Genomic DNA, 12,568 nt, shown 5'->3' with positions numbered 1-12,568 from the left:
AATATTGTAATTCAAGATAATTTACTCGATGTCATAATTTTCTTTATTGGATGTTAAGAACAATAACAATGATGATGAGGAACTGATGGCATTCATGAAAATCAACTTGAAATGAAAACTTAATTCAAATACGAAAACACAGATAGTAATGTAACCAGCAAACTGCGCACATCATAAACACTGTTAAACTTATCTAACACACACATATACTATGAAAATGATGCACATGTTTTGCCTTATTTTCACTATGGCACATAATCTATGTTATCAGAACCATCTGCTACTGGGTCTTCTATATCATCATCTCTTGTCAACTGTAAATCACTGATGTCACCTGATGCTGACATGTTCAACCCGGGCTGAGGAGAAAAAGCAGCTTCAACATCCTCATTCTCTCCTCCCATGTCATACAAGTCTCGTGGTTTTACATGAACCACTACACTCCATTCTTGATCTACTTCATCACGTACATAGTACACGAGCTGAGCTTCTGATGCCAATATGTACAGTTCATCCTCTTCTCGATCACCGGTGTGAATTGGACGAGCGAAATTAATGCTGATAAGGCTCAGATGGTCTTCTTTGATTCCTCTGCTCGTAGTTGTATCAGCCCAAATACATTTGAACAAAACCACTGTGAAATGGCAGCTGTAGTTCAGTTCGATGATGTCCACAATTTTTCCATAATATGGAACACTACCAACAGCCACTCTGTTGTCACACATGCTGGCATAACTTCTTGTATTGGATGAGACATAAACTCCACTATTTTGTGTTTTCAGCCCATCTTCCTTTGTGATAGTCCTAAACTTGTACCCATTGACGTTGTATGACCCAAACCGTCTTGCCTGAAGCATGGCACCACATGCCAGCAACTTCATTTCTTTCGAATGTACGGTACTATCTATTGGAACCTAGCACCATAAATTAGAGTTTGTTCGTATTAAAAATTGAAATTTACAAGAAATAATTCTAGGACAGAAATAAGTTGGTCAGCTTAAATTTCAGCGAACCTCACGCTTGAACCGACTTGAAAATTCTGCATGCACAACACGGTCTATCTTAAAGTGCGACCTTGTTTGATCCCGTAACTTTCGCTTGGTTTCTGACCTAAATTTACTTCATGACATAACAAGAAATTATTCCAACGACTGAGTATTTGAAATTGGTTATAATCGTGCTTAATGATTACATGTGCATACTTACTCAATAAATGGAGCGACGGCCTCGCAATTGACTAGCACATGACGATGTGCCTGATCTCTTTCCATTGGGGTTAGTGCAAAATGTGATACAGCCCCCGAAGCTTTTCCAATTTCAGGGAACATAGTACATCCTGCATTGTTTGTTATCTCAACAGGTCGATCGTCAACTCACGCTGGACGGTTGATTCTAGTCTCAGTATTATCCAAATATCTGGAGCAGAATGTCAAAATCTCCTCGGATAAATAGCCCTCCACAATTGAGCCTTCAGCTTGTGCCCTGTTACGCACGTATTGCTTCAATCGTCCCAAGTACCTTTTACATGAATCCGACATAACGTTTAGTATACACGTAAGAAAATTGGAAAAAGGATTCTTAAATGAGTTTATTAGCACGCTAACCTTTCTATTGGATACATCCACCGATAATGTACCGGGCCACCAAGTTTTAGTTCATCAACGAGGTGCACCGTAAGGTGAACCATGACAGTGAAGAAGGATGGAGGAAATATCATTTCCATCTGACACAGAGTTTGCACAACATGATTCTGAAGGGAACCAAGCTGCATAGGATTTATAGCTTTTCCACAGAGTTCTTGGAAAAATGAGGACAGATTTGCAATCACATTCGATACCGGACTTGGCAATGCATTCTTCACCAATATTGGAAGTAATTGTTCCATTAGAATGTGGCAGTCGTGATTCTTCAACCCATACAACTTGCGCTGCCGGATGTCAACACAACGAGCAATATTACTCGAGTAACCATCTGGAAAGACCACGTTCTGTAGAGTCTTCAGAAATACATCCTTCTGTGGATTCGACATTGTGAAGATTGCTGAATGATATTTACCACCTTCGTCCGGCCACAATTCAGGCCTTATGCCCATGCTTTGTAAATCTTTGCGAGCTTTAAGATTATCTTTTGATTTGACGCTATCGTTTAAAATAGTGAAGACCACATTGTCACAAATGTTTTTCTCTATGTGCATCACGTCAAGGTTATGACGCAACATGTGATCCTTCCAGTACGGAAGATCAAAGAACACACTCCTCTTTTTCCAATACGAGTCATCTTGATCTGTATCTTCACTAATGCGTCTTCTTTTAGCTGTCAGAGTTGAGTTCTTCCCAAACGTTACATGCATGTTACACTGCTGTCTTAAGACATCTGTTCCAGAATACTTCTTCGGTGGATCCCTGCTTTCAGCTTGTCCGTCAAATCGACTACGGTCTAGTCTATACTTATGGCTCCGAAGCAAGAAGCGGCGATATCCCATGTAACACCATTTTCGACTGAATGTTAGTCGCTGAGGCTTAGCGTCCACATTACAGTTCGGACATGCTAACCCACTGTACGTGTTCCATCCAGATAAATTTTCCAACCCCGGAAAATCGCTAATAGTCCGCATTAGCGCCGCACGCATCTTGAAAGTGGTCCTCTTATTAGCATCATAAGTTTCAACACCATCCCACAATTGCTTCAACTCATCCACCAAGGGCTCCAAATATACATCTATGTCATTACCCGGCATTTTAGGACCGGGAATAATCATAGATAAGATAAAAGAAGTTTGTTTCATGCAAAGCCATGGAGGAAGATTGTACAGAATAAGAATCACTGGCCAAATGGAATACTTCGTACTCATATTGCTAAAAGGATTAAATCCGTCACTAGCTAAAGCTAAACGAACATTGCGCAGATCGTTGGAAAAATATGGATACTTTGCATCAAATTCTTTCCATGCTTCAGCGTCCCTTGGATGCCTCAAGTACCCATCATTATTGTCAGACTCTTTATGCCATACCATGTCAGTTGAAGTCTTGCTACACATGAATAACCGTTGCAGTCGTGGTATAAGAGGAAAGTAACGGAGAGTTTTTGCTGGGAGAGGCTTTCCGTTCTTCCTGACCGGTATTTTGATTTTCGTAACGGAACCCTTTCGCGTTTTTTGCTTCCATCGTGAAGTCCCACACTGTTTGCATTTGGTCGCGTCTTCATCATCACCCTAATACAACATGCAATCATTTGGGCATGCATCAACCTTTTTATATTCAACCCCAACTTTCGTATAGTTTTCTTCGCTTCATAGAAAGTGGATGGGAGTTTGGCTTGCTCGAATGCATCCCGCAATAAGTCCAAGATCATCGACATGGTCTTGTCACTCACCCCGCACATACACTTAATGTGATAAAGTTTCACCAAAAAAGACAACTTTGAGTATTTCGAGCAGCCGAGATATAATTCCTCTGCTCCATCCGCAAGAAGATCGTGAAAATTCTGTGCCTCGTGACTTCGACCATCGTACAAGTACGGCAACTCCAGATCATCGTCTTCTACAGGATCCCCTGTTGTGGTCTCCTCACCTCCAGGAGGCATTGTGAAGTTAAATGCCTCTTGCACCATTTGAAGATATGGATTTTCATCGGTTGTAACTTTCTCAAGTATCGGTGTGCAAGTAGATCTCTCATCAGCTGGTTTTTCACCATGACGCAACCACAAAGTATATCCAGGAGGAAAAGGCTTTATCAACAGGTGGTCGTATGCATCCTCTCTTGTTTGCATAAATTGAAACCCACATTGAGGGCATGGACATTTTATCATGTTATCCGACGATGCATTCACAAATGCAAAGTCTAGGAACTTATTAAGTCCTCGTTTATATTCTATGCTATCTCGTGGCTTAAGAATCCAGGTTTTGTCCATATCTATTGTACACCAAAAAACGTACATAATTACATGTATACAACGACGATGAAATGTACGCCAATTTAGATATATTTTGTAGTACATTTTGAACTTATTCAAAATATAAGAATGATATAATTTTAAACGATTTGGATAATATTGATTTGGTTTAAACTTTTTCACGTAATTTAATTTTATGCAAATGCTTGATTTGTAACGTGCTATTTTAAATTTAGTTTTCAAATTGTTTTGATCTAATAAAATATAATTTGAATTAAATAGAATTTATATTCTAGTTAAACTTTAATCTTTTACTTTAAAGTTGTCATTCGAATATTTGGCTCATATATTTAAATAATATTTTAAATTGCTAATACGTATATGTATATATATATTTATTTAAATTAGTCTCTCAAATTTTTATTAATAATAACATATTTTACTCAAGTTATGTAACATATAAATAGTTATTATTTAAATGTTTAAATTTTAAATAAATTTAATTTAAATTTTTACAATTTTAAACCTAATTATTTGGATAATATATAATTTCATATATTTGTTAATAATTTCATTTTGGTGACTTATGATGGATAAATATGTTTTAAAAGAAAAAAAATAAGCCTCATGAGAAATTGTAAGCCGACAACATCATTAGGGACAACTATTCGAAGGTCTGTCCATATCTACAACCAATTAAGGTACTCAACTTTAATTTTAACTAAGTTCAAAAGTACTCCCTAGTTTGTAGTATTATTTTAGCATCTTTTTAATATTTTAAGCATAAAACAAATAAAAGAATAAATTACTGAAATAAAAATGACACACTATTACCACACCACTCTGTGTTGACATACATAGTATAATTCGGTGCGTGCATAACTCGATGGTCTCTTTTAAAAATTTGATTAATAGAACTATTTTTGTTAAATACATTTTTAGAATATTTTAATAAAAGCTGATTACTAGTTTGTTCTTGGAAAAAAGTTTCTATAAATTTTTTCAATGATATCGTATGTAATTTTTTCTCCTTTATGTATTATATTAATTAGTTATATTAATCTTTTATTACAATACATTTTTTATTTACTTTACACAGTATTTATTTTACCTTATTTGACTTATCTTAAATCTTCTCATTATTTTATTTTTTACTTGACAATTTATTTTTATTTTTCATATATAACTTTTTTATAATTCGTGACATGCATGTTCCCCTTTAATTTAAGTAACTATTATAGTTTATATTTTACCGTAGATTTTTTGTAGTGTTGTGTATTTATTTTTAATGTTTTAGTTATATTTAAATATAATTATAAAAATATTATTTCATTTTTTTCAATCCTACCGCATTTAGTAGATAAATTACGAAATATTCATATATTGTTACTTTGAATGTGTTTGAAGATTTTTATAATATTAAATATAATAATAATTTGTGTTTAAACTCTTTTAATAAATTTTTAATTATTTTTTATTAATTATCCTGTACATTGTACATGAACATGAACATACCATAGTTTGGTACTAATATTAGGGTGATAGAAATTGATGTAAACAAACCATTAATTTTTTTTTGAGATAAATAATTAGAACACACATCGAAAATAGTATTATGACAAAAAAAAAAGGGAAGTAATAACTCTAAAATACTCCAAATAATACAAATAGAACACATAAATAATTACGCACCTTATGTTTATAGGTCAATGATACCAAAAAAATAGTCTGAAATGTATATCAAAAAGATGAAAAATAGTTAGTAAATATAAAATAATTTCCAAAAAATTTATGAAATTCATCAAAATTTTTTCAAACAATTTTATCACAAAAATAAATTTAAAATGATTATATTATACAATAATAATATAAGATAATTAGGTGAACCGACTGAACCGGTCAGGTTTATCAAAAAACCGGTTCTCAAAAAAATAGAAAACCCCACCCCTAATACACCGGACCCTCTCTTCCGTATGTCTCATCACTCTCACATAGTAAACTAAATCCCTAGTTTGCTTAACCTAGGGGAGAACAGCCACCGCCAACATTAGCCCTGAGGCAACGCCCTACTAGCCACTGTCAGCTCCCCCAGCCGCCGCCATTCTTCTCTTCCTCACTGTATCTGATCGTCGCGGGCCAGTCACCGTCGCGGGCACGCACCGTCGCGGGCATTCACCGTCGCTGCTCACTCACCGTCGCTGCCGGGTAAGTTCTGGGTTTATACTTTCTAGCATTGTTTTCAACTATTCACTTTTGGTTCTGGCCTTGTGTTCTGCAGACTTCGTTTCTTATGTTCTTCTTGTTTTTTTTAATTTTTTAATTTTTTAATTTTGTTTTTTTATATGATTAATCAAATGTGAATATGTTTGTTTTAGCTTGAATTTGAGAAGGAATTTCATGTATTTTGAATTTGAGAATTCTGCTTTCTTCATTTTTTTAGTAAAAGTGTAACAGATAATTTGGGATAGAGAAAAGGAATCATATAACTCGTGCTTTTTGAATGTGTGATAATTACAAAAACAGCGTCCACAAGTACATACAGAGAGGGATATAGATGAGGTGCTAGAATAGTGTGAGAGAATAGACAATTGTGAAAAGATCTGAGGATGGGGTACTATATAGGGTGAATTATTATTGTTGTTTGGCTATTTGGATTATGGCATCAGATTCATGAATGTGAATGGTGTTTCTAGTTTAGGTTTCTGTTCACATGGGAAGTGGCCTAATCAGGTGGAATTGAAGTAAAACTAACACAAGGGTATTTTTGGTTTGTTGTGATTCTATTTTTAGTTTTTTTTTTTTACTTTTAAAATTATACAGCTTAATCCCCAATTAATCTGATCCTTCGTGTATAGCAATGTAACTAATAATTGTAGTAATAATAATAACAACAATAATGAAGAAACTTATTAATCTCATGAGAATGTTAAAGCTGCTCCTATTGCTATTAATTAGAGAGTGACTAGCTATTATTTATGATTTTCGGTTAGATGAAAATGCCTTTCAAAATTAAAATTGGAACACATCCGCACAAGTTGATTATGTTACCGTTCTAACTTTGAAATTTTGAACGATTATGTGGTTTTAATTTTTTCTTGAGAGATTATTTCATTGTTTTCTTTCTATGGGGATGCTGTTTTTTTATGCAGCAACTCTCCGTTAGTAGGTGGATACATAATTGGTTTTCTATTTTATTTGTTTTAGTCTGGTAAAATAGAGAAGGATAGTGCATGTTGGGTTTCTTGTAGTTGAATTCTGTGAGTTTTGTTGTAGAGAATTGTTGATGTCATAAAGTATGTATTTTGATAATACATGTCTTTTTGAGGTGGTTAATTATTATATGTTGTCTTTTGATTTGAACTACTTGTAGCGAGCCTTCCACTATGAGGACGATAAAAGAGGGTGGATAAAGCGGGAAATTTTACAAAGAATAGGAAACTGCTGGAGGAATTCAAGAAATCATTTGTTCCATAAGGTTTATGACGAAGAACTAACTTTTGAGGAAAATATCAAGCGTAAGCCAGTAGGAATAGAGGCAAATCACTGGAAAAAGTTTCTTCAATATCGATTGGACGATGACACGCAGGTAACAAATATGTAGTTGAAATTTCAATGTATGCGATTTTAAATATGCTGAATTTATTGTGATAGTGAAAAAACTACTACCCAAAAGGTCATCACTTTATCATTTTTTTTTGTTTCCTGAAGTTGTACGCTCAAGGCTGATTTATAGAATCATTAACAGTGTCGTAATTTATTCCGATAACATTTATTTTTTTTCGTTTTGTGTGCAGGAGAAGTGTAGAAAAAATACCGTTAATCGTTCAAAGCAACAATACACACATACCGGAGGTTCTAAAATGATGGCAAGAAAGAGACACGAAGAAGTAATTAATTTAACTTCAGTTCAACAATATTGACGTGTTTCTGGTAATACAGTATTGTGTTTAATACAAATGTGTGTTGATGATTGTTATAGGAGCAACGACTGGAAATGCCTATTGGGAGAGGAGAGGGATGGACCATGAGTCATAAAAAAAAGAATGGAAAGTATATGAATGAAGAAGCGCGTTTGGTTGGGGTAAATCATGTTCATTACTTTTTCAAATTTCCTTTTGCAATTACTATCATTGAATTTAGATTAGTGTAAATCCGGACCTCACATGTTTGCAGGAAGCAATTGAATTTGTTGAGAGCCAAGACCCCTCTAGCAAGGAATTTTCACAGAATGATTCCCTTGCACAAGTGCTTGGAAAGGAGCACCCAAGAAGAGTTCGTGGACTCGGTATTGGTACATGTCCGAATCGGTGTTTTCGTAACATTCCAGAGCAGTCGGACTACGGTGTACAGATTGAGGAGTATCAAATGGAGATTGTGAAACTCAAGGCAGAAGCAGCAGAACTCAAGGCAGAGGCAGCAGAACTCAAGGCAGCAGTAGCAGAGAAAAAGGCAAAGAGACAAAGAATGGAGGCAGAGGCAGCAGAGGAAAAGGCAAAGAGACAGATAATAGAGACAGAGGCAGCTGAAGGGAAGGCAAAAATATAGACAATGGGAGATTTGTTGACATACATAATCCAGCAACAAGGAGGTAATTTGCCACCTGAAATAGCTGCGGGTTTGGATTCTTTGAGAAGTGCACCAACCTCATCCCATGCAAGATGATGTGTGGACACTAATGATTTGACTTATCAGTGTTGGAATCTTTATACTCTTTTATTATTTACTTTCGTAATGACTTTTGAGATATTTATTTGTAATTTTTTATTTTGTTGACTTTATTTGTAGTTTACAGTAATGGATGCAAATTATCGTTATAATGATTCACCTTTGCATTTATTAATTATGTTTTGTTTCGTGTGTTGTTTTTGGATTGGTTGTTGGTTATTTTAATAAATTAATGCAGTTGAGTGGATGAACATATAAAAAACAAAAGAGTTGTCATTTTCTATTATAAATTCTGGTATTTTTTTTAAAAAAAGTGTTACTCGACATTTGGCAGCGGTTTTAATTCCGCTGCTATATTCATAACAGGATTAGTAAACGTATGGGATTTTGCAGCGGTTGACAACCGCTTCAATCTCCCTTAAATCATATTTTGACGATTTAGCAGCGGATGAAACCGCTGTAAAATAATTCCGCTGCAAAATACCATTTAATAGCGGTTGTTCCAGCGGTTACTAATAACCGCTGCTAAGGGTTTAGCCGCATACTATCTTTCAGCGAATTTATCAACCGCTGCTATTCGTTTGGCAGCAGTAAAAAACCGCTGCTAATCCTATACATAACCGCTGCTATCTGCCGGATGTGGTGTAGTGCCACCACAAATCCATTGCCGATTGTAAGACCGTCCTCCTTCTCCCACGAGCTAACTTGGCTAGTCTAGCATGGATCCGGGTTAGTTCTTCCTCAATAAGAATAAAATTTTTCAAATATGAATAATATATATATCATCTTCTGTTGTGTATATATATAATTATATATCGCTCTTCCTAGTTCTGTCATGGACTCATGATTAAGCAGATATGTCATGGCGTATATGTTTCAATTAGTTCCGTTTTTCTTATCCATATTTTTGTTTCTTTTCCTCTATATAGCTCTTACTAGATAAAGGGAAATAGAGAAGTAGCTCCCTTCATTATATTTATACCTAACTATATATACCTAGCTAAGTTTTTGGTTAATTCTAACGCCTGATTAGTCTGAAACCTGTTCACGCGATTGGCGTTGCTTTCGATATCTTAGTGGATGGTTGTGTTGAGGTGACATAAATACACGTAGCTGGTACTGGCAGTGGTTGTTAATTATGAAATTAGGTTTCATTAAGTGAAGTTCAATATAATAATAGTCCAATTATCTCTATAATGTTTCCAATTTTCAAATGCCGGTTGGTGTGGCCCTCTACTGCGATTTGGCTCATTCTCTTGGGAATGTTTTCCACTGATTTGCGGTGTTCACCTAAAATCGACCTAACAATTGCATGCTTTTTTTGTTTGTTTGTCTGTTTTGAAGAAACTGATTTTCATTTCTTTCTTCTTTTTCGTTCACCTAGTGAATTACAGATTTTGTCCTTAAGCCAAAAATTTGCGCTGAAATAAACGTCTTCTATGGTATGAAAAATGCTTTTGCACGCTACTTAGAACACACAATAAGTAATTATAAACGAAAAGGATCTTATTATTATTAAATATTCATTTGGTATGTGTATTTTTGTTATGGTATATTGTATTAAACCTTACTAATTAAGCAAAATTTCAAGAGAGAAATGTATTTTCGATATTAAGAATGCTATATATGCATATTAAAAATAATCATCCAGCAAGCAGTTATTATATAATTATATATAAATATATGTATAATTTAATTTATTTTTAAGGTATATTTTATATTTTAATGTCTAATTTTAACATAAACATGACACGGTCTATTTGACATTTAATTAGATTTTTTAAGTATTTAGTCTGAGATAGTATTTTGATTAGCAGCACAAAAAGCTAAGCAAAAATTACAACCGTGTGAAGTTTGATAAATGAAAAACTAACGTGTTCATCCAAATTATCGTTTAAGAATATAAATTATAAAGTTTGTTTATTGATGTTAATCATGTTATCTTGAATTCGAGAGCCATCTATATCCCTTAAGCTTTAGGGAAAATTAATTAATACCAAAGACCTAAGAGATATAAATCAAGAAAAAGAACCATTAATTTTTAAATTATTAAAAAGGACTAAACTCAAATTTAATTATGAAAAATGAATGTGTGAAATAATAATATATATAAACACACTATTAGACAAATTATTTTTAGCAGTTCTTTATTTATTTATTTTTTAATGAAAAAAAATAATCACTAATATATTTACTGACAATTAGACATTAATTATTTTATACTTTGTTTTTAAAAATATCTAGTAGCAATTATACAATTGCAATAAAAATATTTTTACTTGATGCAAAAAATATATAATTATCATTATAACATATAGTAATAAGATTTAGCTAATATTTGTTCTTCAGAGGCGGGTTGTTCTCAACTGCTGGTATGTGAAATTAGAGTAACAACGACGGCGATTCTAATTGACTGCTCTCCTAAAATAGCTGCTAAAATTAGATTTTGCTGTAGTGTCAATAGTAAACAATTTTAAATATTTTTATTTAATAAATACAAAATAAATGCATTAAAAATTTAATTTTTTTTATATTTTTAATAAAAAGTTTTTTATTTTGTAGTCTTAACATATATCCTTAAAGCATATGATAGATAAACTCTAATAATAATAGCAAATAAATAATTACCATAAAAATATAAATTAAATAAAATATATAATGACTATTAGATTAATGCCACTAAAAATTTGTGATTAAAAATATTTTTTGTTGTAGTGACCAATACAAATATACCGACGACTGATTTTTATTTTCATCAACATCAAGTATTTTCAATATTCATAACATACACCTTAATTTTATTCAACTATATACATTTACCATACTTATTCCTATATTCCATGATGGTGGTTGTTGATGAATTAGGAAACTTGTCAAGCATCGATTCATTGAAACACTTATCTCCAATAATTTTTGTTGAGTTGTAATGTATATTATTAATACGGCGTTTTTTTTGAATGCATGCATGCTTTCTCTCTCTAATATAAATGCTATATGCTGAATATCGTATCCAATAATCCCCAACTAACTACTGCCTAATATTCTTCAATAATCTTTCCATATATAAACGGAGATTTGGCAAATAAAACATTAAAAGATATAGAAAAAACTAGAATATCAAATTATTTGTACTATATCTGTTAGAAATATATATATATTCAAATTTTGTTGTAAAAAAGATTTATATAGACTATAAGAACTTAAACAATATTTGAAAAACAAAAATCTTTAAATTAAGATGAATAAATTAAATAACTAAGTTCGAATTAATGGGCCTAACAGTGGAGTGTAGAGTGGTTTAGTTGGCGGGGAAAGAAAACCTAATGCATCAAATTGGTTGAATTAGGAAGAAACTGAGTCGTGTAATTTCAAATATAGCTTCTACATCAACTTGAATAAATCAAAGATAGTGACACGCACATTAAGGACAGAAAGGGACAACCATATATACACACAAATACATGTGATAAATCCAAAAAGTAGATGATTCTTTTTCAATTTTGCGAATTTTCCTCTGCTGGTCTTATTAATGTTGTTTTACGTTCTTCACGGAACACCTGCTACTTTATTGGTTCACATTAACGTTAAAGTTCTAGGAACAAGTTGAATTTCTCAAGAGAAGAAAAAAAAAAGACAATTTGAATTTCTCAAGCGAAGAGGAAAAAAAGGAAAAGAAAAGAAAAGAAAAGGAGGAAGTGTGTTAAGTAAAGTATCCTCGATTCACATTGAAGGTATCTATGTAGATATGGAAAATGTGAGACATATATGACATAGCTAGGTAGGTAAATAAAAGAAAAGAAAAGAAGTAAGTATACTATTATTTTCTTATCTAAAAAATTTAAAACGATAGTTTATCCAAAAATAAAAAATATGTACCTCTGAAATATATTTAATGTGTATATAAGAATAATTATAACTATTTATTTTTATTTATATATTAAATTAGATACAATATTAAAAATAGATAATTATAATTATTTTTAAAAATATTATGTACATACTAAAAATTAAT

At 32.7% G+C, this 12,568-nt stretch overlaps 1 protein-coding gene across 1 annotated transcript; it reads right to left on the bottom strand.

The window, feature by feature from the left end:
* Positions 1–245: 245 nt before the first annotated feature.
* LOC148562942 (uncharacterized) lies at positions 246–3,909 on the bottom strand. Its single transcript, XM_088491077.1, has 5 exons — positions 3,116–3,909; positions 1,605–3,029; positions 1,378–1,518; positions 1,014–1,110; positions 246–914 (listed from the first exon to the last, which is right to left on the bottom strand). The coding sequence occupies exons 1-5, from the start codon at positions 3,907–3,909 to the stop codon at positions 246–248; spliced, it is 3,126 nt and encodes a 1,041-aa protein (XP_088347203.1).
* Between the last annotated feature and the right edge of the window lie 8,659 nt (positions 3,910–12,568).

The sequence above is a fragment of the Arachis ipaensis genome, chromosome B6 (assembly GCF_059453495.1).
Source record: "Arachis ipaensis isolate K30076 ecotype BB chromosome B6, ASM5945349v1, whole genome shotgun sequence".
NCBI classification, from domain to species: domain Eukaryota; kingdom Viridiplantae; phylum Streptophyta; class Magnoliopsida; order Fabales; family Fabaceae; genus Arachis; species Arachis ipaensis.
The sequence above is the reverse complement of the archived record's forward strand: the minus strand, read 5'-3'. Positions and strand labels throughout refer to the sequence as shown.

Excerpts from the sequence above, each read along its gene's own strand:
- LOC148562942 (XM_088491077.1), bottom strand. The coding sequence starts at position 3,909 with ATGGACAAAACCTGGATTCTTAAGCCACGAGATAGCATAGAATATAAA. Across the intron at positions 3,030-3,115 it reads TTACGAAAATCAAAATACCG|CAAGACTTCAACTGACATGG; the intron begins GTCAGGAAGAAC and ends ATTCATGTGTAG. Across the intron at positions 1,111-1,377 it reads ACTAGAATCAACCGTCCAGC|GTCAGAAACCAAGCGAAAGT; the intron begins GTGAGTTGACGA and ends AAGTAAATTTAG.